The sequence below is a fragment of the Sebastes umbrosus genome, chromosome 4 (genome assembly GCF_015220745.1).
Source record: "Sebastes umbrosus isolate fSebUmb1 chromosome 4, fSebUmb1.pri, whole genome shotgun sequence".
Taxonomy (NCBI): Eukaryota; Metazoa; Chordata; class Actinopteri; order Perciformes; family Sebastidae; genus Sebastes; species Sebastes umbrosus.
The window spans coordinates 5,209,512-5,236,857 of NC_051272.1; the positions used below are offsets into that span (position 1 = coordinate 5,209,512).

The 27,346-nt window shown below is 40.5% G+C and overlaps 1 protein-coding gene across 1 annotated transcript; it reads left to right on the forward strand.

Moving 5' to 3' along the window:
- The first annotated feature begins 9,223 nt into the window (after positions 1 to 9,223).
- Positions 9,224 to 25,533, forward strand: oaz2a (ornithine decarboxylase antizyme 2a). The gene is given in 6 exon segments (XM_037767259.1): positions 9,224 to 9,458; positions 17,650 to 17,716; positions 17,718 to 17,798; positions 20,718 to 20,890; positions 21,521 to 21,606; positions 23,179 to 25,533. Coding segments are annotated over 6 exon segments (648 nt in total). The 5' UTR covers positions 9,224 to 9,348; the 3' UTR covers positions 23,310 to 25,533.
- The last annotated feature ends 1,813 nt before the right edge of the window (positions 25,534 to 27,346 follow it).

A 27,346-nucleotide genomic window follows, 5' to 3' on the forward strand; every position in this document is an offset into this window, starting at 1 on the left:
CCAGGTGGCCTTAATGCTCTGTACACTCAGTCCAGGCTACTTTGATAATTAAAGTCCAGCCTGGATGCATATTTCTGGGGACGTGATAAAAGCTGTTGCACGGGGACACTGTTAAGTGCTCTGCTAGAGACGATAAAAGTGCTGCTGCATTCCTGCTGGTCTCATGTAGCCGGGTGATAGCAGTGGCTCTGGGTTATGCTGACTGGGGGGGGGGGAGGGGTTGTGGTTGTGTAAGAGTATAAAATATTCATTCTTACTGTAGTTCCTCCGGCTATGGACCTGTGCCAGATTTTCAAGTTATTTTGATATGTGTGTCTAAAGAAATAGAGGTCTGTATTTTGATTCAGTATGTATGGGCACACATACTGAAGGAACTTGTGATATTTACACTAAAAGTCTTCACAGTCCTTTCAGACGTTCCTCTGCGGGGCATGTACAGGACGGTGGGAGGAAATAGGACAGCAGGACGGACTTATGTAATAAAGTGCAGAGCTGAGGGGCAACATGATGGGTTTCTTTTAGAAAGCTCTGTTGCAACTTGAGGCATCGGCATATCCAGTCAGATAGGGAGCCCACTGAGAGATTACCCATTTCCACAGTTCCTGCAGACTGCGAGACGACCAAGATCCTGTAGTTCAGCTACTGTTCTATGGGGACTACTGAGAGGTGGGAGTTCATACAAATAAAGTGAACTGTTCTGTGTCGTGAATGATGCCAGTTTGTGTGAATTTAACAAATATAATATGTAAATTAGTCAGCTTTAAAATTGTTGGTATAGATGAACAGATATGAATCCTCCAGGCTGGTCTCATTCACTTTTTTGTAGCTATACCGGCCAGGTAGTATAAAGAGTGACAAACCCTGACATGTGACCTACGGCGCGTAGGGAGGAGGTCGGGGTGGATGGGTGGGTCGAAAAACACCAGACTTTTTCCCAGGAGACTGGTGTTTGTATCTTGCATGAAACCAGAAGTCAAAGTTGGTTAATTTATTATGTAACTTCGGTACTTAAAGGGACTTTATGTAAGAATCAGAAATTGCTTGCTAAGAGTGACACCGGTGGCCGTTAAGTCGACGACAGTCGGCGTAGGGTTTGTGTGGAGTCTGAGTTGTCGTGGGGGCTTGTTGTTTAGCGTTTAGTGGACACCATTTCTAACCGAACATTAGCTGAAAATAAAGGCAATTGCGAGCGCGCATGATGTCACCTCCGTTGGATTTTCCCAGAAAAAAACGGACCCGCGTTCTACACATTAAAAGCAGTCTACAGGCTGATAGAGGAAACCCAGAAAGTCGCAGAAGGTTTCATTTTATTTAAGCTAGGTTACAACCTGTTCACACATTGACGATAAAAAAAGATTAAAAAATGTTTATACGTGTAAAAACTTACATACAGTCCCCTTTAAGCAATGCCACTTCTGGAGCTATTTTAAGCCAAGCCACGATCTTTTCCTAAACTTAACGAAGTAGTTTTGTTGCCTAAACATAACCAAATTGTTTCCTGTGAAGACAGAAGTTTATTTTGAAAAGTCTGTATGCGTGTAACAAGCAGAAATTGACACATGTGTCACGTGTTGCTGGACATTCGTAGTCCAGTTCATTCTCCATCGTAGGAGAACGCACGAAAAATGAGAAATAACTTTTCACACGATATCATATAAACCGTTGTGTGAGGATACGATTGACAACAAAGTGAACAGGCTATAAGTCTATTTCCCAAAATGTCAAACTTCTCCTTTAAAATGTGTTTTATTACTTTCTGTAGTGAGAAACAAAGCCTATGAATAATAATTTACTGTTCTCTGTGTTAAACTCGATCTATGAGGGCAATAAAAGGTGACGCTAAGACAACTGCTGAGTAGAATAATGATTTTCTGGGACAGACAGTTGGCTGAATCTCAGATCATGTTCATGTCTCATAAATTAGAGTCACTTAAAGCTAACAAACAATCCTCTCAAACCTTTAACTGCTTATTGCTGCAGACGTCCATAAACTGATGTGGTGAGACTGAGATTAGATGAGTCTGAAGATCAAGTCAGCTGTAGGACAGCTGACAGCTCAACCTGGGCTGCATTACAGAGAGAGACAATCAGCTTATAAAAAGGTGCTGACTGAGTATGACGGAGAGAACAGCGCGGCTCTCAGACGGGAACTCATCATGCGTTGAGAGTTTCATCACGTGACGGCGGCTTCCTGAGAAAATCAAGGTGACACGTGCGGGAGCGACGGGACGGGACCGACAGGACGGGAGCGACGTTTCCTCCAACAACTTGCAACTGTCTGACACTTTCCCTCTGAACAGACAGAAAGACTTTAGCCTCTGACATGTTCTGGAAAACAGAGCAGCTTTCATTCAACAGCATTTCTTTACGGATTGAATGCAACCTTTAAAGGCAGATTACATTGATTTTTTGATTTGATTGATTAATAGGCAAAATAAAAAATACTGATTTACATTATTATTTCAGGATGTGCGTCGCAGCTGGAGCCACTCAGGCGTCCATCCAGTCCCTGTAGATCTGACATGTGACCTACAAGAGTACATGTAAACAACCTCAAATCATCTGAGGAACAAAAGCGAACAGCTTGTCCTTCCTGTGGACGCCTGCTCGGCTCCATTGTTGACGAGGACCTCACCCACAACAATCACTATCATCATCATCATCATCAAAACTTCCACTGAAGATCTGGCAAAGAGAGATGTGCTCTTTTTATCTGCACATTACAAGAAAACCACTTTAGTCAGGACCACATGTTGTCGATATATTCAGACACAAAAACAAAAAGCGAGAAAATAAAGGGAATACTGTTTAGTTGAAGTTTAGTGTGTCCTTGTGTTTGTTGTGATTACCTGCAGGCGTAAATCAACTTTTCCCCACAAAGAATGTGAGACGCTGCCAGAGAGGAACAATGGGAACTTTAATTAGATCAAGCGTTTGTTCAGGGATTGTCATGGCGGCACACGCACACAGTCAAAAACTACACATTTTTCTTCTTTTCTTTCTCGTGCTTTGTAATAGAGATCATTTATACAAGCATGAAACCTGATGACGGGTATATTCAGACGTTATTGTCCCAGTTCGGATGTTTCCTACAGTATGTAACACATTATGTGTTTTTACACACAACCTATACAAGGAAATATGATCTTTTTATTTCTCAGCACGGGTGAGATGTTTTCCAGAATCTGATCTGATCTGAAACGTGCACCTGCAGGCTGCACCGTGAGATCATTATAAATGACCCTGTTTCTCATAGAAAGCTGATTGAGAACATATGTTTTGAGGGCCTTTAAAAAGACAGATTTTACTTCTTTTTTTTTTAATTTCTAGGCCTAAACTAGTCAAAATGTATAAAGACTATTAGCATCAACCTTCAGAATCAGTGGTACCTGCAGCCCTGAACAAAGGCCTCAAAGTCAAGTTGCTCCTTGAACATGAATCTAAGCAAAGCTGCTCCATACGATATTCAGAGCATTCATGTAGCAGCAAACAACCAAATGCTATGTAAAGATATGTAGGGATAATGTACAGCGAGCAGGTCATTGTTGTGAAATAAAAACCAACAGGGTGGTGGACCCGGATGCAAAGGAGTTTATTATCCCGCTTATTACACGGCTACTTACTTAAGATATCAATAATTTGACACCAAAACAGAACTGTGATCAGAACTGTGCCCATAGCAACGGTCTGTTATACATAGCAACAGTCTGCTATAAAGAAATAACAGACCGCAGAACGCCGTGATTGACCAATCAGAATCAAGTATTCAGCAATGCCGTGGCATAACGTGGAATAGTGTCTACCTGAGCAGAGAATGAAGTCACTCTCCCACTGTGTGTGTTGTAATCAGAGCTTCTCTGTGCTTTGTTGACATAGCTGCGCCGGCCGCGCGTACTTTTAGTGCATGTTCGTGCATGTGAGCGTACCCCCACCGGCTAGCTTACAGCCACCGTTCTGCACAGCTCTCATACGGCGGTTACAGCTGATAATGACGTCCCAACTGACGGCGCCGTCACAGACGCGTAGCACCCACCCATCGGTTCCCCCCCAGGTTAACACCGTTATCTCTGTCAGCACATTCACTGTTGTTTGCACTGTTACGCATTGTTAGCACTGTTAGTTGCAAGCTGCAGCTCGCCGTCGCCATGTTGAGGACTGTTGACAAGCAATAGAAATGCCCCAAATCCCGTATTTAGCACCTTTAAGTCTTTTTTTTTTTTTTTTTTTTAAATATAAATGTTGGTACTCTCCCAGGCAGAGACTGTGTTGACTAGGAGATTAAAGGTTCATTCGAGCATTAATGTCATTCCAGTGTGGAAATTCATTCGAACGGACTCCAAATAACCTTTTTTTGGGCAAAAGAACTGTGACTTGAGTGCTGTGACCTTCAACGTGAGGGTAGTTTTTGTTGAGTGAATTTCTCTACACTTACTGAAAAAGTGTGTGCTTACAAGAAAAAGAGAAGAAAATGTTATTATTTGAATGACCCATCCTTCAGCCCTGATAACACCTCTGATTAGGCCTATTTCTAATATTAAGAGACCGTTTTTCAGTCTCGTTCCCCACCGAGCTGCTGCTGAATATTTCATCCTCGAAGCAGAGATAGAGTGTCTCTTTGCCGTTCACACGATCAGCCTTTTGTCTTCGGTGTGAGGAGCTCGGCGGACAGAATGAAATACCAGGTCAGCGGTGTCTGTCTCAAACAGCGTGGAGGCAACAGGTTGAAACACGAGAGATGTTTTTGTTTTCCAGCCGGCGTCTCGTGTGGGACTCTGTGACGCTGCGCTGGAGGTCACGAAGGGCAGCGGAGGGACGGTTTGTCCTGGAAAACGAAGACGCTCAGTTTTCACCTGAGCTTCAGCTCGAGCTCAGATTGCTTTTTGTCTGCTGCTGTACATCTGCTGCAAACAGTACATAATTGTATTAGAAAAACTTTTCTTCTGTCAACTTCCCTGTTCCCTCTAAAGTCACATTGTGTTTAAGCTCGTCGTGTGGAAACAGCAGCAATCCATCAGTGTTTGAGACAGAAAACAACACACACAGAGCAGCAGGGAAACAACATCTCAGCACATTTCTTTGCATTACAAATAATGAGGCCAAGAATTTGACCTCAGTATTAGTTTGCAGTCTCAGTGTGACTGCATTGAAAACGACTTATAGACTCTCTCCCGAAGCAGAAATAGGCCGCCAGTGAACTCGGAGCTTATTTAATACCATCAGATTATTCATTAATCATGTTTTCGTAAGAACGTATCCTCTTCATAATATATTGGTCAGTCTGTATTTCAGATGATGATATTGAACAAGCAAAGGCTTACAGAAGTCAGGTTAGGGCTTTTCTTTGGAACAGGGTAACAGATTTATAGTGAAATTTACGATGACATTGTTATTTTAGCTGTCCTTGTGTTTTATTGTGGGAGAATTTGTGTTTTTCTTGAATTGGGGTGACGTGTTTTGGGATTTCAGTTTCATGTTGAATATCTTGTGCTTCGTTGTGTTGTCTTTGTCTTCAATCAATCAATCAAGGACTGACAAAAACCTTTAGATGAACTCCTTAATATGTTTTTCTAAGTTTATATTCTGTTATTGTGTTTGTGTTTATGTTCTATTTTTTCAGTCGTAGCTTTGGTAGAGCAGTAAAGAGGTTAAATATCTTGCTACCTCAAGGTTAGCTCAAGGGCAGCTGTTTAGGGAGAGGAATCTTGCTCTTCCTGTTTCCCTTTTTTTCCACTCACTGAATGACATCTGCTCTCCCAAATCCCATCTATACATCCCCTTATGTCTAATTTGTTCTTTTATTTGGCACGCTGTCTCTTCTCATGACGTTCACTGATGTGGTGAGTGCTGGAAATAAACATTATCCTTAATGATCGTCAGTAAATCTCACAGAGGAGGAGATGGAGATAATGAGATGGAGACGAATTACAAAGGATCTTCTCGAACTCTGAATTAGTTGAGATGTGGATTATTGACCTTCAACTCAATGTTGGTGGACTAGAAATGGAGCTGATATTACATGTAAACTTGCTCTAAGTCACTCTAGACACTACTGCCAGACACAGACTCCCTCGGCGGGTCTCACTAACTGTTTCTTGGTGGCTGGAGGTGGCAATGACCCCCTTGTCCCCGGCTTACCCGGGCACGATGGACCGCCAACATTACCTCTGTGATGTGCCAGGATCAAGTAGCTGGGCTGCTATCTTGTTACTAATCTGCTAATCTGTTTGGCCCGGGGGCTCTTTTCCATTCCTCCTTACATAACTGGGTCTATGTTCAGAGTCTGGGACAAAAGATGACCACTGCGAAGGACAGACAGACAGTTTTAGAGGAAGAGCAGGACTCTGTGGTCACTTCCAGTCGTGACATAAACTTGTTTTATCTCTCCCTACTTAGTTCACGTTGACCCCTACACAGGTTTTTCTTCACAGCGGTCAAAGGTCAAACATAGTGAAGGACCCTGGAGCAGAAATCCAGACCCCCAAAACTGCTGAAACTGTGATTAAACACCTTCATTACCCCACATATGAAGGAAATATGGGACTATTTGTTGCCACAATCATTGCATTAGACTCAAACATACTTTTCGATTATATCAAGGCTGCAAGTGTTTCCTTTTTCTTTTCATAATCATCTTGCAACACAAGTTTCTCTTCCTCTAATTTGACTTGCCATTTCTCAGATTTTGACCAGACATTTTCAAGTCATCACGTCACAAAAACACCAACGACAGTGACTGTTTGTACTGAGAATGTGATGACTTGTCTGTGTTATCATGGCAACTGTGCTGTAAATCAGTTGAGACTGAGAGAAATTACTCAGTATTTTGATTCATTTATTTACCTAAGGTATCAATTTGAGATGTGTCTTACAATACATTTGCACTATTTATATAGTTTACAACTTCCAGAACACTTGACTTATATACATATATATATGTTTTATTTTATTTTATTTTATTTTATTTTAATTTATTTTATTTTATTTTATTTTATTTTATTTTATTTTATTTTATTTTATTTTATTTTATTTTATTTTGTTTTGTTTTGTTTTGTTTTATTTTACTTTATTTTTATTTTTTATTGTTGGTCATTGTTTTTTTTTTATACTGTATGTATTCATCAAATCAATCCTGTCTATTTCTCGCCTTTATCTGTTCAGCTTTGTTGTCCTTGTTCCTAGCTGTTATTTCTATTCTGTGTAACTTTGTTTAGAGAGATGCATAAAACCGGAGTCAAATTCCATGTATGTATGCACTGTATGTACTTGGTAAATAAAACTGATTCTGATTCAGATTTTAAGTGTGATTCTTGTGTAAGGAAATCAAACAACATTTTAAGACATTATCCAATGACACATAACTTTAATTTTGAGCTATAAGGGACTCGACGAGAGGGTAAAATATGTCTTTTTCAAGTATTAGTCAACATTTTGAAGAGAAAAGGAAGGACTTACTGCCATATAGGCTCAAAAAGTGCCTGATAAGATGAAAAAATATTTATTTTAGGGACTGAAGGCTAGACTACAGTGTGATGCATGCAACGTTTGTTCTGAGAATGGCTAGGCTGTACTTATACTGTATAAAGGCTGTTGGTAAAGTCAATGAAAATAGAGAGAGGGTCTGTATGCAAAACACCTCAGTCAGACCAGAAGTAAGGTAATCCTGCAGAGCACTGATTTACAGAGAAAAGCTATAGAAGTAGGTCAATCCTTCAGGGCAAACACTAAATCTATATAACATTACTTAAGGATACTAACAACAGTATCACTGGGAGAAAAATGTATCCTGAACTATAATATTCAACAGTAATATCAAGGAATGTTTGTATTCAAGACAAAATATCTATAAAGTCAAGTCAACTTTATTTGTAAAGCCCATTTAGCACAATGTGCTTTACATAAAAATGACATAATAAGAAATCAAGTTCAGAAAAAATCAGTGCAGAATATACAAGACACACACACACACACACACACACACACACACACTCACACACTAAGAAGTTAGCCTCAGGCTGTTTTGAAGATAAATGTTTTTAACCTACTTTCTGTGACATAAATACAGAAGGTTACTTCTCCTGCTTCAGGGTTAGTATAAGGGATACATAAAATACCTCTGTCTGTGGACCTGAGGGGTTCTTGTTGGTTTGTATCTAATTAGCATGTTTTTTATGTACTGAGGTGAAAGGTCATTTAGAGCTTTGTATACATGTAGCAGAAATCAATTCTAGTTTTCATTATAATAATATATCATAATATATTGGTTGATTATAGTTTGTAATATTAATCTGAATGTGCAGAGTAACTAAAGCTTTCAAATAAAAGTAGTGGGATAAAAAGTACAATATTTCCCTCTGAAATGTAGTGGAGTAGCATAAAATGGAGGAAATGTACTTTGTTGCTTTCCACCTCTGTACTTTATATAATGTTGGATAGTTAACAGTAAGTAGTCAATAAATGCTGCAGCTCATCCAGACCAACAGAGGTTTTCCGTGTCTTGTGAAGTGTCGGGGCTCCGCAGCGAGAAACGTTATCGTCTCCGACCGGGTGCCGGTGTCTCCCCTGTTCCCTCCGACCGCGGTCGGGAGGCTGAAGCAGGAAAAAGCCAACACTAGGATCAGCAGAGATTCATGGAGAGACCTTCGTCTGGTCAGCTAACATTACTGCCAAGCTGGTTAAATATAGAGTGATATTGTGGTTTTAGCTGACGTGTGACGCCTCACTGTTTTGAGCGATGCTCGTTCATTTCTATGTAGAGCGAGCACAAGCGCGAGCCCAACGCTGACTTTCGTTGACTTAACGGCCACAGGTGTCGCTGTTAACAAGCAATTTCTGATTCTTACAAACAGTCCCTTTAATTTGTAAATGATTTTCATAATTCTTTTTATTGCCCATTTAAATGTCAAATAATAAAATAATTTGTAATTTACTCATAGATTAATAAATTAATTTGTAAACACATTTATTGATGCCTATTTTGTATTGTACAATTAGTTATTAATCAATAAAATGCTCTATTACTATTTACTTGTGGTCTTCCATAATAAACTACCACTAAGTGTGTACTGTACACTTATCATTTAACACGATTATCATATTAATTCTGCTGTGATTATTGTTTTTATTATGTGTTTTTAACTGTTTGTTTACTTTCCTCTGAGAGCTTGTAAAACCAGTCTGGATTACCCATGATGCTTTGCTGCAAGTATAAAAGCCCTCTTCCGGCCGTTGCGGAGCGCAGATTCGCTGCTGCTGAGCGACGAGCGGAACCTCCATCAACCTCTCTATCTCTCTCTAACACAAACAGCTCTAGATACTTTTACCGCAACGAGGTTTTGTTTTAATTTACGGATGGTGAACTTCTCTGTCGAGTTTTTATCGAATAGTAATTGTTTTAGTTGTGAAAAAGGATCTAAAGACCCGTGTTTCCTCGAAGCTATCATGCTGAACACAGAGGAAAGGTAGGAGGATGCTGCTGCTCTTCAGACATCAACACACGTTACTAACTGTTGTTCTCAGTGTCAGTTCATCAGATTCATGTCACATTAGTAGGTTATTTCAGTTTGTTTCAGTTGGTATGATGCTATTAATCTTTTATAAGGTTTAGCTTGTTAAAATAGTTTGACTTTACCTGAAGCTAGCTCACAGAATAACAGGAAAACAGGAAAACAACAGTGGCAGATAGAGACAGAGGTGGAAGAAGCAACGGTCAGATCATTTACTTGAGTAAAAGTAGTAATACTGCAGTGTAAAAATAGTCTCTACAAGTAAAAGTCCTGCATTCAAAGTAAAAGTACAAAAGCATAAAAAATCTACTTAAAGTACCAAAAGTAGTAGTAGTAGTAGTAGTATCTTCTTCTTTTAAATTTAATTTAATTTATTTATTCATTATTATTATTATTATTATTATTATTATTATGTATTTATTTTTTCAATTTTTATATATGTGTGTATGTGTGTATGTATGTATGTATGTATGTATGTATGTATGTATGTGTAAATATATATTCCATTTTTATTTTAGCCAGGATACGTTTTTTGTAGTTTAAATCCTAAGTATGAAACTTTTTGTCTCAAGTATCACTGTTTCTTGAACCTGCAAGTTGTTTCTTGTTTGTTCAAATACTGTAAGACTTAGGGTTGCAACAGTGACAACAGTTATTTTCACTATTGTTTAATCTGTTGACAATTTGAATCGAAGTTCAAATGGCCCAAAGATTAAATTTTTATGCCATTTACAAAGATGTTGAATAGAGAAAAGTTTCAGATCATTCCATTCAAGTAACTGTGAAAAAGTTGGTCCATCTTCTTAAATGCGAGGATAAATAGATTTTTTTTGTTTTGTTTTTATCATTGGAAATTGAATGTAGGGCTCAAACTAATGATTATTTTCATTGTCGATATATTTTCCGATTTATCGATTAGTTGTTTGGTCTATAAAATGTCAGAAAATGATGAAAAATGTTGATCAGTGACATCCTCAAATGTCTTGTGTTGTCCACAACTCAAATATATTCAGTTTACTGTCATAGAGGAGTAAAGAAACCAGAAAATATTCAGATTTTAAGAAGCTGGAATCAGAGAATTAAAAAGAAAATTCTTAAAAAATTACTCAAACCAATTATCAAAATAGTTGCCGATTTATTTAATAATTGACAACTAATCGATTAATCGTTGAAGCTCTGATTAAAAAGAGTTTTGGACTGTTGGAGTAAAGGAACATATCTTTCAAGCTAATACTGATATCAATATTTGATGATTTTTTAAATATGTTTTCTGATATTTATTATTTTCATAAACACATACCATATATTTAAGATCCGGTTATCAAATAATTGCGACCAAGATACGTACTGAGCGGACACACTGTACATACTGTGCTGAATGTAGTGGCATATTATGATCTTTACTTTTTTGACCTTCTTTACAGTGTGCATGTGCAATCATAGCATAGTGACCATCTTACTGGAGTCTGTTGTACTGGATGTTCTTCCTATTTGCGTCGCCATAGTAGTCCTATAGGGATTTGGCATAGGACTTGTTTTTGTCCTCTGTGGGTTTTATCATCTGACACGCAAAGAGGGAGAGATCCATTGATGCTGTGAGCCAGAGCAGTGACTATATTAGCTCTCTGACTGCTACAGCCATGTCAGCTGAAGGCATCAACTGGCCTACATCAGCCTGGTTGCATAACCCCCTCTCTTCTGCTGGCTCACTTCTCAAGCATCAATGGAATCTGTGTGTGTGTGTGTGTGTGTGTGTTTGTGAGGCGTTCAGGGGTGCGTTCAGTCAGAAACAGCTGGATTATCCAACCTGAACTACCTGGGTGTAACTAAGTGCCCCAATAAGTGACTGGCAGACTGATCTGTTCAGTGGTTGCTGTGGTTGCTGGAAGAATCTGGATCAGAGCGCGGTTGAATTTTCCGTAACGAAACCAAAACATTAACTGTGCCAACCGGTTTCAGCTGACATCTGTAGATGCCAACCTCAGCTATTATTGTTGACCACAGGCGAGGTTGTGATGCAGGCGAGGCCAAGTCCTTTAACATGCATCTACAATTGAATAATGAGTTGCAGACGGGTTTGAAATGAACACATTGTACTGGTGTTTGCACACTGTACGAAAAACTTGAAGAGGCTCTTTACATGCGGAAAAGGAACAATTTTAGAGTTGCAACTAATGATTCTTTATAGGTGAAGTGATTTTTTTTTTCCCACCCCTTGTGGGGGGACTGTGATGGACATTTATCACTATTTCCTGAAATGTTATTGACCAAACCATTAATCTATCAATCAAGACAATAAGTGGTAGGCAAATCATTAGTTGTAGCCCTACCAGCGATATTCAATTTAGAGAAGCTGAAACCAGTGATTGGTCACCTCTAATCAATTTAATACATATTCAGAAGGTCACAAAGTGGAAAACAATATATTATATATTAGTATCTTTGTCATCTTTACCTTTTTAATATGTAATAAAGCTATTTATTATTTTCTGGCAGTGTGCGGGCACTGTTTCTTATGCTTTGCTTATTCTGAAACGAACACAAACGATGAAAACCAAGGTTGTTGTTTTCAGTTTCTCTCCAGGTGTTTTTGATTAAGCTGAAATACAGTATAGCAGGCGTTTAATGTGGCGCACCACCCTACGCACAAATGCCACCACAGATAGTTTCGTGCCAGGCACACCCTCTTTGCTGCTGGCTAAATACGTTGGTAATGTTGTTTCCTGCCAAAGCTAATGTTTTCACAACCGACGTTAGACATGCAGGCTCAAATGCTGCGTTAATATGACGGTGAAATTGTTATGCTCATTCGGCAGTTATAACTTTTTGCCACAGGCTTACTGTGCCTGTACCGACAAAGCCTGTGCTGAATTACACCGATGCGGGTGCTGGATTTCACGAACTGAAAATGTTTTTCTAAATAATGCCTGACAATGACTGATATTTTTGCTTTTCCTGATTTGACTTCAGGACATCTCTGATTACATACATGCTGAAAATCAAACACTTTTGATGTATCAATTTAGATATTTTCCAAAGTAAAAGTTGGCCCCATGGTCTAGTGTTAAAAAAGTTAAAAATTGCAATAAATCGTAAAATTGAATCTCAATACTTGTAAAATCGCAATACATATCGAATCGGCACCCAAGTATTGTGATAGTATCGAATCGGGAGATAGGTGTATCGTCCCTGTCCTACCCCTCACTGTTCTGGTTATTTAGACTAGTTTGGTTGTGTTTGTTGTCTTCTGTGTGTCTGGCCAGCTGAGCACAGCAACAGTTTTGGTTTCCAGAGGTCAGTGCAACGTGTTTTGACAGGGATACGTCCATCCACACTCGGGGCATGTGTGCCTTTCCTGTTTCTGTCTCGACATCTTTTCCGACGCGCTGCTCTGTCAGACTTCCAGGGGTCGGAGAGGGTCTGAGAACTCTCCTGTTTACTTCCTTGCATACAGCATTGTGTTGTCTCCAACCTAAACTGTTTTTGGGGCTAACAAGCATGTTCATGTTGACAATCTGGGTGTAAGTTGAGTGTTTTTCCATTACTAAGCTGGTAATTATAGTGTTAGAAGTTGGTTTGGTGCGTTTTGGTCTTCTCGGAGGACCTGCCAGAGCGCTTCCTGTTTTGGTTGAGTTGTGTGTTTCTTGGCCGTTGGCTAAACTCTGCCGCAGCAGTCGGCCAACTCCGGCCGTTCATCCCCTCAAACAATTCACCTGAACCAGTTCTCAAAACAACTCACAGCTCAGGAAGAGCAAACTGGCAAAGGAAGCATTCATCCTTAAAAAATAAAAAAAAAAGTTCCTCTTGCAAACACATGCCCTCACCCCTCCTGGCAGAATCGGACGATGACGCACTTGGCATCGAGTCTCACTGTAACACACGGATGATTAAATCCTCACCAGCATATTAATACAGTCCAGGCTTGTGAGTGTGCTGGGCCTTAATAGAGTGGTACAGTCTGTGTCACCCATCAAGTCGACCTTCTTTTAAAAACTGTAACCCATATTCTGTTTTTAGGGTGACCTTGTGACCTATAAGGGGGGCTAAAGGCTGCGGCTCTCCAGCTGGAGTGGCATCATGGGGCACGACGGGGGGGGAGTGGCTGAAATGTCAGAAGACGAAAGTGTCGCCTTTCAAAACAAGCTGGCATTTCCATCAAGGGCAGGCTCCTCTGTCGGTTTCTGGAAGGGAAGATGGAAAAAGAGAAGCAGGTCTTGACATCTTGGCAAGCGTGCTAATCTCTTCTTCCATCTGTGTCCTACAGTACCTGTCCTCCACGATACAGTCTGCATCACTTTTGTTTCTCTGGAATAAATGAAGAGAAACTCTTTGCAGTCTAAAACTGTTTTTTAGAAGAGATTGAGGTAGATTTTAAGGTATACCTGCAACCTTACATTCATCTATTTTAGTTTTAGTTTTTCTTGTGTGTTTACAGTCCGTAGTGGAGTACGTAAGTACATTTACTCAAGTACTGTATGAAAGTACAGTTTTTAAGTTACTTGCACTTTAATTATTTGTATTGCTACGTCTAAGCCACTGCATTACATAGAGAGAAATATTTACTATATGTGCTTTTTACTCCACTACAACTATAGTTACTGGTTACTTTCATAGACTGTATATAAGAAGTGGACGTAGTCACCGTGACGTCACCCATTGGTTTGTGGACTGCCGTTTTGAAGACTCGAGTTTGGCATTTTGGCCGTCGTCATCTTGGTTATTTGCAACCAGAAGTGACACGAGAGGGTGGAGCTAAGTACAACCGAACGCTGAATAAGACATTTTTAGGCGACCAAAAAGGTTATAATTAACTTTGATGAACGGAAAACACACTGTGAAAGGGTTAAAGTTGTAAGATGAAAACACGGACAACTCCCAGACCGGACAACGCCGTGGTAGCAACCTGTCAATCACAAGGTGGCCACGCCCTAAAGCATCCTCTGCTTTATGGTCTATTTAACTCTAAATGGGACCATAATTTACTAAATGAACATCACGCTGTATTGAAGAAAACTTGAAACTATGATTGAGACCATAAACTGTTTACAATGTTTACTGAGGTAATAAATCCAGTGAGAAGTAGGCTCATTTTCTCATAGACTTCTATACAATCATACTTCTTTTTGCAACCAGAGGAGTCGCCCCCTGCTGGCTGTTAGAAAAAATGCAAGTTTAAGACACTTCCTCATTGGCTTCACTTCTCAGACCCCGGAGTTGCGCACTGGTTACTACTGGTTACTGTAATTAAAATTACAATGCTGCTTACAAGTTCATGCATTTGTAATAATACAGTGTCATATTATTGTGACATAGACAGGAGCCATTCTGCTGCATAATGAGTACATTTTGTTGATAATACTTTTAATTTTGAATGCAGGATTATTACTTAATTAAGTAACTAAGTAATTGAGTGTTTCTATTGTTGTTGCAACTAACAATTATTTTCATTACCTATTAATGTTATTATCTTCTTGATTAATCAACTGATCGTTTGGGCTATAAAACTTCAGAAAACACTGAAAAAGCAGGACAGGAGTTATTTCTACATTAAGTTTTTAGTTCATATGTTGTCTCTGCATAGTTAAGAACCAAGTAGTGATGAAAGAGGGAAAGGGTGCGTGCAGAAGTTGCCTCTGCAAAGTGAAAAGGCCAGGCATAATGGGCTTTGTTTTCCATTGCTCACTCTCTTGGCTCGTACTGCAGATCAGGTTGTCCGGGTTACCTGTCTGGTCTGCAGGGAAACTGGCTGCACAGCTCCTCCCTTTGCGATCTGATGTTTTACTGTGGCACGACTCGGTCATATCCATATTCACTCACAAACAGGTTGTGCCAGGTTTAAATAAAGGTGTAAGAATCTGTCTGGGACAAAACTGAAGCAGACAGGGGAAGATATTTGCCAATCCAAAAGGCCAGAGACAACATGAGAATCCCTAGCCCTCATGTCGAGGCCCGTCTGGCAGCGTTGGCCGACTGCCATCGTGTCTGGTTTGAGATGCACAACTGTAACTCAAAACGCCAGAGATGGGTGTTCCCGAAAGCCTCTCAAGCTATTTGCAGAGGTGTTTACAGATCATGTGCTTGTTTATGAAACATGCCTTCCACCACATGCACAACCTGTCAGGAACTCTTTGAATGCAGTTATAAATCATTAAGCTTTAATTCTGTCTGTCGTAGGCTCGCCTTAAACAATCAGCCTGATTTTCGGAGGAGAGTTTGCCCACATCACATCACATCACATGCTTGTTGGCTTTGTTCTTTGTTTATGTATTATGGTTTGAATTGTGGTCACACGGTTGGCGAAATATGCCAAAATCTATATATAACCAACCAGACTGGACTAACTGGACCACTGAGTCTCATGTTTAAGACCACTGTGTTCCCATCAGTGTGATACTTCTTCTGATTAGAAACTTGTTTGGCACATTCCTCTGTTTGAGGCAAACAATACAATATGGTTCCCAGGATTAAAGTCTAACGGTACCAATTCGATGCCAAAATTCTGAAAATGTGACTGTACTTGTTTTTCTACAGTACCTTAATCCCTGACTATTTTTGGCTGGACCGCTGAGGGCCAGCCCTATAAACGCAAAAGTCTGTCACTTTCCTATGGAAAGTGGGAGAAGCAGTCGTCCAAGTGCATGGTGGGAGTGTTGGAGAGGGTCTGTATTTGCATAAAGATTAAAAATCTCAATTTGATGCAAATGAGCCCGTCCAGGGCGACGCATTCAGCTCACGAAACTTGAACCAAGCTGTGAAACTAGGCGATCTAGTTCTAAAATGAAACGAGATTCAGCGGTGGCATAGCCTATTTCTCCCCTAAAATATTTTCAGAAGTAGATTTTGGTGGATTGTCTAGACAGAAAGTTTATGAGCAGGCTGCACATGCAAACGGTAATAAAGGAATATATGTTGAAGTACATGGGATTTATTGTTTTACTTTTTTTTTTTTAACCGTGGTATAGAATTTGTATTGAATCGTTTATTTTCACTGGTTTTAGTATCGACTACAAAATTTCTGGTATTGTGACATCCCTACCTGCAAATCACATTAAGAGATCAAACAAACAAGCCTCAATCCCTCTGGCATGTTACCTCAGGTGCTTTATTTAGGTGCTAATTACTGGGACGTGCTTAATGAAGTTAAAATGGGGCCGTGTGAGTGAGGCAACAAGCTGAGAGGTTTACATCAGTAGCAGAGCAGGATTACTCATCATGCGTTTCAAAAAGCCCTGAGGTCTAACAAATATCTCAAGTACATTTCCTTCCTCATATAAACATTTGCAAAACCTTTAAAAATATATTGTGCATTGTTTGCATCCATGTAAGTTCCCTTGTCTTCTTCCCCTCTTTTTGTTGGTGCTTTGCCATGTTTGTTGGTGTTACAACTGCCAACTGACGATCATCAGAATAGGGTGAAACGGGATTGTGAATTGTGAGGGATCCATTCGTAACAACAGGGCACCTTTTTAATAAAGGTTTATATGTCCTGATACTGCTGAAACGAAGGCGCCAGGGTTTTATGTTCACGAATTGTTTCCTTCACCAACTGTTTTATAAGAATTGCAAGTGAAGGAGAAATTAGCCTGGACAGGTCACTTCTTCTTCTGGTCAGTGACTCTGATCTAATCTTGAAACACTGGATGGACTCCTAAACGGCTATGGAAGCAGCCAACACCAACAATGTCCGTACAGTTTAGTTTGGCAAGCTTGTAGCTGGTAGTTTAGTATCTTTCATTGAAATGAAAAGCTTCTTAGGAAACGCACAGTCACTGCTAAGCCTTTATAAAACAGCAGTAGAAAAAAACAATATTAACTTTATCTTACTTTTAATTGAATATTGCAATAAGTGAAGTGGTATCCATTTGCCTCCCAGTATAGCTCTAAAGAAGTGAAGTGAATTGTGGAGATTTTAATGTGTTAGTTCATAGGAGTTCTTTTTTTTCCCACATAAACATAATCATTTATCTTGCCAGCGTTATCACCACTGTCATCATTGCAATCGGCATTACTAAGAAGTGATGTTGCACCGGTAAAGTGTTGCAAAAGAGAGGCTGTGTGTGTGGAAGGATATTTTTTATTAAATTTTTTAGAACAAGTACAAGACAGAAGATGAAATTCTAACCAGTTCCTCTTTCTCTCCTTTCAGTTCCTGGTTATCGGGGTCCCGGTTGCCCAGCTCCATCCCTCAGTCTCCAGGGCCTCTGTGGTGTTCCTGATGCCCCTCACCCACAACTGAAGATCCCGAGTGGGCGAGGGACGGTCAGGGATCACTCTCTCGGCGTGCTACTACATAAGGTGACCTTCCTCGACTTCATGCAACTACACAGAGAGCTGTATATGTGACAAACACCTACACCCAACCAACATCTGAACCCATAATACAAAGTGCTGCTTATAAAACAGTGGGGAAGTACATCACACCGAGTTGAAGTGATGTTTTGGTGGGCGAGATTACAATCAAATGTCAGGCCCATAATTGTCACATTAACTGTTGCGATAAAGAGCAAAAACACTGGTTGAACTCATTATTAAAAGAGAGTAAAATTATACAAGTCTTTGTCCCAGATTATTTGACATTAAATACATTTTCTAAGCACTAAATGGTTTGATGGGGGAAAAAAAGTCGGCACGCGTTGTTCTTATTCGCTGTGAGCACTTAAGGTAATAATTGTGTTAAGCGCTTCATCCCTCAGGGACCACTCTAACTAAACACAGGAACACGTTGCTAATGAGTTGTACCCTCATTTTGCAAAGTTTTTTTAAGCTTAAATATCCTTTAATCTGTCTCCAGCTCGTCATCTGCACCTGCAGTGGATTTAATGCATGAATTAATTCATTCACCTAGTTTTCTCTTGGTGGGCTCAGATATTGTAATATAGAGTAATGAGTTTATTCACATAGACTTCAGAAAGTAAAATAGTACAGATATTTAACAGAAAAATATATTACGTAATAACCTCTACACACACACACACACACACACACACACACACACACTCTGTTTTGTCCTCGCTACTGTGTGTGTGTTTGAGTGTGTGCACGCGTTTCAAATTGTACCCCAGACATGTGACTGACCCTGTCCCCGGGGATTAGAGATTTAGGATCAGACAGATCAGTCACAACTGTCATATTCACGTCCTCATCTGTCCTCAGCGAGCACAGAAGAAACCCCTTTCTAACGTTACTGGTTTATCAGATCTGGCACAAACTCTTTCATACATTCAGACTTTGATGTACTTTTAGGCCCATGCATGTATGCAGTACGCAGTATAACTTGATTGTCTCGTCTTTTTCAGTATTAACACACAAATATTTGCAGTATATTAGCAAACACTGCAAGAACTGCTGCAGGGATAAATAATGAACCAAACGAACAGGATACACATTTAACTTGTGGACATCACTGAATAAACGTTTTCTTCTTTTGACACGGAACTCGTGCTAATCAGTCACATGCTATCAATACAAAATCATAAGCCTGAATAAATATCTGAAGACCAGTATCTCAGTGAGTTATTAAAGCCAGAAGTGGTTTGACCACATATCAGTTTCAGCACAAGACACGATACTCAGTGCTGCTTCTTCAAGATATCCACACGACCCAACCACTTCCTCTTTGACTGCTGCTCTCGGAGCTGCTGTCTTCATACCCAACATTTTAGTCTTTGTCATCTAATTTTTAAAGTTTAAAGAGTCCAGTGGTAGAGCTGCACAATTAATCGAATGTTTATCCTGATAATGATTTTGGCGTCCCACAATTAAATGAAGGCTGCGATATTGACGTCTAAGGGGCCGTTCATGTGACGCATTTTTTGTGCCCTCAAATCCACTGTTGTCAATGTAGATGGCAGCAGGCGCTCAACTTTTGGAACGCAGCAATGCGCACCGCATGTCATGTGACGAGGAACAACCATACTTTAAAAGCTTTTCTGAATGTTGTGGCTGCAGGCCAGAGTAACATAGTGATAACCAAGAGCATACGGGGCAAAACGAAACTGCACTGAATTCAGGTGAAGAAGAAACTTATAAGCACAACATGGAAGTGAAAGCAGCGCTCTGTTGATTTCATTTTGGGTAAAAAGTTTTGGTGCATTTTTATTTTGCTTCCAGGAGATGCACTGTGAATAAAGTCTTATTTTGATGCAAAGATTTGTACTTTGTACAGCAGGAAGTGAAAACAGTGCTCTGCTTATTTAAATGTGAAAGTGCAATAAAAATAGCCAGTGCAGCCCTAGCCAGTGGTGTAGTGGGTAACAACAAGCTACAATCTCTGATTCAAATGTAAATACTGTACATTTTTAACCTGCCATCACTCCCAAGTTGGGTTACAACAATTAAGTCTATATTATTATGTTTTCTGATGATGTAGAAGGGTGAAACATGTCTGTGTCATGAGTTGTGATCAGTTGAGAAAATGCAGAACATTCATTCATAATTAGAACTTTTCCAGTGTGTCTGTGACTACAGCTCACATTTATATTGTCAAATTCTAGATTGGGTCTTTAAGGGCGCTTTCACAAGCCATAGTCTGTTGGTCAGACCGAATCAGAGTGAAATCGATCCTTTTGGTTTGTTTCACAGTGCACAAATTAAATCGGACCAAACGAAAAAAACAATTTGCCGACGGGCGTGTACGAAGGAGCGAATTGATCTTTTTCGTCTGAAGAGCTGCCACTTCTATGCAGAGAATCACAGACTGATAATTTGCTGTCAAAGTTTTTTCCCTTTAACTCGGCACTGATCTACTGCGAGCATGAATCCCTTCTCCTCCAGTTTAACTCGAATGACTTCACAAATGTCACTATTTTTGTGGACTTTATTTAGCATGGTATGTTTTCTTCGGTCCAGATGTCAAGCAAACATCGGACTTCTACAGAAGTCCACATCAGTCCTTTCCCACTTATGTTAACCTGTCGTTTACCTGTGTCCATCTCAACAAATGCCGAGACCACCTCTCGCAAACGGTTTTGGACCGGTTGTTTTCGTCCGCACCGGAGTAGGATTACTGCAATCACAACTGCCCAAACGAACCGCACCAGAGTTTGAATAAAACGGACTAAATGTTGGCTTATGAAAACTTCTTTAGGGTCTTTGTCTCTAGACCCTCGCTTGCTTCAGCCAAAACTCTCTCCAGTTTTAAAGTGAATCTTAACATTAATGCTGAAAAATAAACTAAATGTTTCTTTCTTCTCTGTCCTCTCTGTAATCATCCAGGATGAGAAGTTGACGGTGACGCAGGCCGCTCCAGCAAGTGGAAATCCCTCTTTTCTCCGCTTCCACTACCAGCTGAATGAGCGCCGCTCGGCCTTCTGGGATACGGCTCTATCAGGAGACAGCCTCTTCCTGGAGATCCCTGCAGGGCCGCTGGTGGAGGGGAGCAAAGAGGGGTAAGGATGTGTTTAAGACCCCTAACTTATAACACATGAAGCTCCCTGCTGTGTTTTCCTGACACTAAAGACACTAAATGGTAAAAGGACTGCTTTTATTGTAACTGGTGTAGAATGTATTTACTATGCAGTCTCTACAGGGTACCTTTTTTAAATGATTACTCCGCCCTCTTCTGGTTTGAAAAGTTGCTCTTGAGTGCAAGATATCACAAGTGAGCTTTGTTAAAATAGAAATATAACCCTGTCAGGTCCTGTCTAACAGAGCTGTTTAGTGGAGGTCTGCACACCATATGGGTCTAAATTGTACACGAGAGGCTGTTATCATCAAGTTTTAAGGCGATCAGTGTGTCTCAAATGAAAAATGGATGCTAATAAGTTTCTGTTTTCATTGCCTGGCTTTGTGTTTCACTGTAATCGATGCCAGAGCAGAGTAACCTTGCCCGCTGAGGACACAGAGCCAGTCTTTTGAGCAGCCTGCTTTGCAGCTGCCACTGCATCATTATGTAAAGTTGCCGCTCTTATGTAAAGAGAAAAAATAGAAAAACAACTTCTATGTGTGTCATCACCACTCACTGTGTCTCTCTCTCTCTCTCTCTCTCTCTCTCTCTCTCGCTCTGTGTTCATCCTCAGGCTAACTGCTCTGCTGGAGTTTGCGGAGGAGAAAATCAAAGTTAACTATGTGTTCCTGTGGTTCCATAAAAACAGAGAGGATCGATGTAAGAGCTCTTGTTATTTTTAAATACTGTTTTCTGTTTTAAGGAGGGGGTTTGCTTCTCGCAACGTTTTGATATTGAATTGAAAATAGGACTACTTTAAACAAGTCAATAATGATTTCATTCTTTAAGTAGTGTGTGTACATGACTGGACTAACCAGTTATGAGCCCCCGGGGCGAAACTTTGCTGTTGACTGAGCAGGACTCAGGATGTGTTGCTGTACACTAACATTTTAAACAGAGATCCCACAGTAATGCTGTAAAGACCCCACTTGTTTACACTGAACCAAACAAAGCTGGCATAATGCTGCCCCAGTTATGATTCTAGATAGCAACACAACAGCGCCACGACGGCTGTCCCTTTTACACAGACGTTGATTCGGCTCTGTAACTACCTCCGCTGCCGGCTTAGTGGTGGAGTAACTCTGTCCCCCTATTCCATGTCCGTACCTTTTATACACAACGGTGAGGTGGAATAATGGCGGCGTTGAACAGGCTTCGTGAAAGGGGCTATGAACTGGAAGCAAGGATAAACACCTCTCTCTAAAGTTGAAAAACGCATCTATCAACACCTTTATGCCTCACTACTTAGCATGTTGTGTCTTGTTTGTCTAAGGCTGCATTCACACCAGATGAGGCATTGCAACGATTCGCCGCAGGGGTTGTGTTTTTGGTGGGTTGAGTTTCACCAGAAGTTGATTCTGGTTTTACTTTTCCGCCGCAGGCCATTGCATTTTTTTTTTCGGCACCCCATGCGGCAGCTACAGCCCAAACGCACTACCCCCCATTCAGAATGAATGGGAAGACTTGCATTTTTTCCAGGGCTGTCAAGTGACTAAAATATTTAATCGCAATTAATCACAAATTAATCACACATTTCTTATCTGTTCAAAATGTAACTTAAAGGGAGATTTGTCAAGTATTTAATACTCCTATCAACATTGGAGAGGGTAGTGTATGCTGCTTTATGCAAATGTATGTCTTATTGCAAATCAATTAACAAACAAGTCAAGTCAATTTTATTTGTATAGCCCAAAACACAAATCATAACATGGCAAACTGCAGCCCGACAGGCAACAACAGCTGTCAGTGTGTCAGTGTGCTGACTTGACTATGACTTGCCCCAAACTGCATGTGATTATCATAAAGTGGGCATGTCTGTAAAGAGGAGACTCGTGGGTACCCATAGAACCCATTTACATTCACATATCTGGAGGTCAGAGGTCAAGGGACCCCTTTGAAAATGGCCATGACAGTTTTACTAAAATTGCGTGCAAGTTAGGAGCGTTATTTAGCCTCCTTTGCGACAATCTAGTATGACCAGTATCTTCACTCTAGTTTTAAAACTGGTCCCGCTACAACCTCCCAAAGACCGAACAACAGTCAGGCCCGACGGCAGCCCGTCAGATTTTCAAGAGGACGTTAAAGAAATTTGTTCCATTAGAACAAATTTGCGTTAACTTTGACAGCCCCAGCTAATTCCCTAACTAATTTGTAATGAATCAAATAACATGCAGTGAACTTGAAGTTTCTCATTCAGTTGAACTCTGACACTCTTCTTGTTTCCTCCCTTAGCGTCCATCATCAAGACGTTCCACTACATGGGCTTTGAGATGGTGAAGCCGGGCCACCCCATGGTACCGGCCCGGCCCGATCTGGCCTTCATGGTTTACTCTCTGGACAACAGCAGCTCAGACGAGGAGTGACTGCCACACCTCCCTCTCCCACCCTCACCCCCTTCCTTCCACCCCATAAAAACACGCCTTCTTCCTGTTTTCTCCCTCAAGCAGTCGACCCCGCCTCGGCTCTCGCTCCGGCACAAACCCCCCCCACCAAAATAATCCTTCATCACTGACTGGGAGGTGTCACCTTTTTTTATAGACTTGTGATTTAAGGGGAGTGTTAAGGAGTGGTGGGATTCCCGTCTCCCTCCTTTCCCTTCCACGAGGATATCTGCAGATTGGATAAACAGGGAGCGGCGTAGCTTGAACTAAGCCATCACGTGCATCTTGGGATTTCTTTTTTCCTGCTTGGCGGTTCCACTCTTGGCCACATTATTTGTTTGTGCTGCCATCAACAAGACAAACAACAGTTTGACATTCAGGAGAAGGTGGTGTTTTACATTAAAATTCAGCATATCTCTCCTGACCGCTTCGACCTTTTTATAAGAAAAGAGACTTTGGTTTGTCTTTGTGTGCTCTATAATATCATGCAAACTGTGTTTGGTTGTGGTAAAAAGAGGGAATTATGGGTTTGGTATGGTCAATAAAATGTAGTTTTGCTTCATAATATAGATGGGTGAAAGCCTGATCTGTTACATTTAACATTACATGTAAGCATTTCTTTACACTTCCTGATACAGTACTTCCTGTATATGTTAAGGCATCATTCCAGCACACGTCAATCACTCTGAGTTTTGTTTTTTAGGTCATCTGCCCAAAACACTCGAGCCACAAATGTGGAAATACCCTGTTAGTCAGTCCGGGCGTGTCGAAGCTGAGAAGCAGTCTGTATGTTGAATGTCGCAACAGGATAGCTGCCAGCTCACTGTGGAAAACACTGCCTCTCCTCCTCCTTCTTCTTCTTCTTCACTGCGCAATAATCAACCTGTCAAGTTGACGTTTGAGTCACTGAGGAGCAGGAGAGGACGGCCTCACTGTTGGTTCGCTCTGCACGTCAGAAACAAACGCTTGATTTTTTTGTTTTCAGAGATCATAAGCTGAATAAATGTTGGTGTAAGATGGTCAGGTTTAAAGAGAAGCCCCACTTACTGTTAACTTAGCATTAAAATGTTCACATAATGTTTGAATCTGGTGAAGCTGCAGCCCCAGTTTGTGCCTCTTCTGTATTTTAACTACATCTAGGTCGCAGAGCGAAGCCTCTAGAAGGTTGTTTAACAGCACTTATTGTTGTTCTGAATGTGTTTCCAGAAGACTCTTCTAACAATCTGGCTGAAAAAACACTTATTTTCAAGGTGCGGCTAACTTTCATATCCAGGTAGTGAAAGTGTGAAATGACCGACACGTTCTCATCCCAACTCGTCACATACTGACGCTTTGTCAGACCCCACGGCCGTGACAAAGCATCGATATTTGACGCCCTGGGAATGAGAACGGGCTGAAATGACATCAAGTCAACACTTTATTTTGTATAACAATATAAAACAATACAATTTAAGATCATTGTAGGCACAAACTGCGGCTATAGTGAAGCTTCGTTCAGCCCCATAGGATCACCAGTTGAAAGCTCGATTGAAACGAGGCTTCTTTGTGCCTAAAGAGGAGAGTGCAATGTTAATATTTTTTACTCTTGAGTCTTAGTGAGGAATGTGTTTCCATATGTTTAATCCCATGCTGATTCAGACACGTGCTATGTGAGGAGAATTGTAGAGGTACAACCGGAGCACTTCAGGAGATTATCATATATGCAATTTTTAGTTTTGTGGTTTTTAGTGTTCTCAACAAAACGCCAAAGAATCCATTCTGTCTGTAACACGCTGTCGATTGAAACCTTTCAATAATTCAGCTGATTTAAAGCTATTATGGTATGTAAAGCAATATAAACCGACATTCCCCATGCCAGCCATACTACCTGTAACACCTCAGAGAAACACGATTAGTCTGTTCCATCGTGGTGTTGGGACGGGGCGGGGGCCTTTCTTCTTCTTCTGCATGTGTTCAGATCATACGAGTCTTCATTGCTACTGATTGAGCCCTGACTACGAGCTGTTAGGAAAATGTCAATATATGAATTTTCTCAGAGGTATATTTTTATGTATGTATATTTCTCAAATGTTTATCGTGATAGTTTAGGGATTTTTTTTTTTTTTGTTCTCAGTGACCTAGTTAGCAACCGTTCGGTGACAATCCACACTTGTATACTCTGGAATTTTTGTCTTGGGGGGAAAAACAATAAAAGTTGTTATCTTAACAGATGTTTTCTGTTTGTTTTTAAACCTCTTGAAAGGTTATCAGATTTGGGTTTAACCCTTTGAGATTCGCGGGTGATTCCAACCAACTTTACTGTCTTTCAGAGGCTATAGGAGGTTCAGTTTTAGAGGTAGAGAGGTACAGGTATCACCTGAAACTAGAAAAACCTGAGGAATCCATCGGTACCAAACATGTCATGCTAGCTTGTGGAGAAAGAGGTTAAATAATGCTCCAAAGTTGGGCTACATTTTGGTGAGGAAAAACTGGCATGGCCATTTTTCAAAGGTGTCCCTTGACCTCTGACCTCGAGATATGTAAATGAAAATGGGTTCTATGGGTATCCACTGTGACATCTACTGTTGACCTTCTATCTCCCCTTAAAGACCCCCTGTACCCCCTTAAAAAAAGACAAAAACGGGTCTATTGTGGGTCTCAAAGGGTTAAGCTATGTACTGTACGAATGTGTAGAGTTATCACATGTTTTCTTGCTGTGGGGCTTTGTTTTTGTTTTTCAAGACGACAACAACTAAATAAGTTTGCCTCTGAAACAAGAAGTGTACTAAACATGCAGAGGGAACAACACAGGAAGCAAGCCAGGGTTATAAAACTGAGGCCTTAAAATAACAATTATACAAGCAGAACACCACGGCAGCTGAATTAAGGCTGATATGAGATAAGAAAATATTGAAGTAGAGAAGCGATGATGAGGCAGATTTCAGGAAATGAAAGTGGGTTTTTTTATTTTTTCATGAACAGTAGCTGAGGGAAGCTGTGTTCCAGCCGATCGCTGACTCAGGCGTTAATCTCCAACCAGCTCAGCTCGCAGCACATTACAGCTCACCGCTGGCTCCTCGCCAAAAGACTGCAACAAGCTCCCAGAGTCAGTTGATCTAGAGATCTATTTTCAGTGTCCTGGGCCAAGATGGACTCAGCTGAGCTATATCGGCATCTCTAATACAGCAGCAACCTGCTTTTAGACCTTCGTTGTCTCCACCTGAAGGAGAGAAGACGTTCAGTCTGTTGCAAAACACAACAGACGAAACACATTAACAAAATAGAAAACATTTCACAAAACACAGAAAACACTTCAACAAGCAGAATGCAAAAAAACACATTAAAGGAGCCCAGTTGAGTTGGAAAGTTGTTTACATTCAGTTTCTGACCAAATAGCAAATTAGTGTAACAGACATGTTGAATGAATTTCTTCCCCAATAAAACATCTGCAAAGCTGATTTCTAATCATATTTTAAATCCTACAGTGTTTACATCAGTGTTTACTTGCTAGCAGTCTTCTTCACTGCTTTTACTGGCACCAAAGAGCAATGCAGGCATGACGTATTCTTGTAGGCCAACCAAGGATCGCGTCATATCTTTAGGGTACAACACATTCACAGTAAAACAGTAAAATTTAGTCTGCACTTGCCGAAATTGAGCCAATAGCAACGCATACCAACATACCCCATACCTCAAGACCCGTGTCCCAGCTTCTTTCAATAAGCCTTGAGGCCAACCAGGAAGTAAGAATCGCCCTGGTATCCTCGACAAAAAGCCAACGGGATTTTTCCATTGAGTTTTGGATTATTGCAGATTGAACAAGAACAGTGTGAATGCAACCGTCTTGTTTAAGACACATAAAAGCTTCAAAATTCATGAGTGGGGTATTTATTGATGTATTTTATGTCGTAGAACAAAATCTCTTCCGACTTCCAGACGAGGGAACCGGAAGTGCTAAAATGCTAACTAATTTACAGGATTTAGGACTCAACCCTGCACGACTCCATGGAGCCACTCAATTTTGTTGTTGTTTTGTTTTT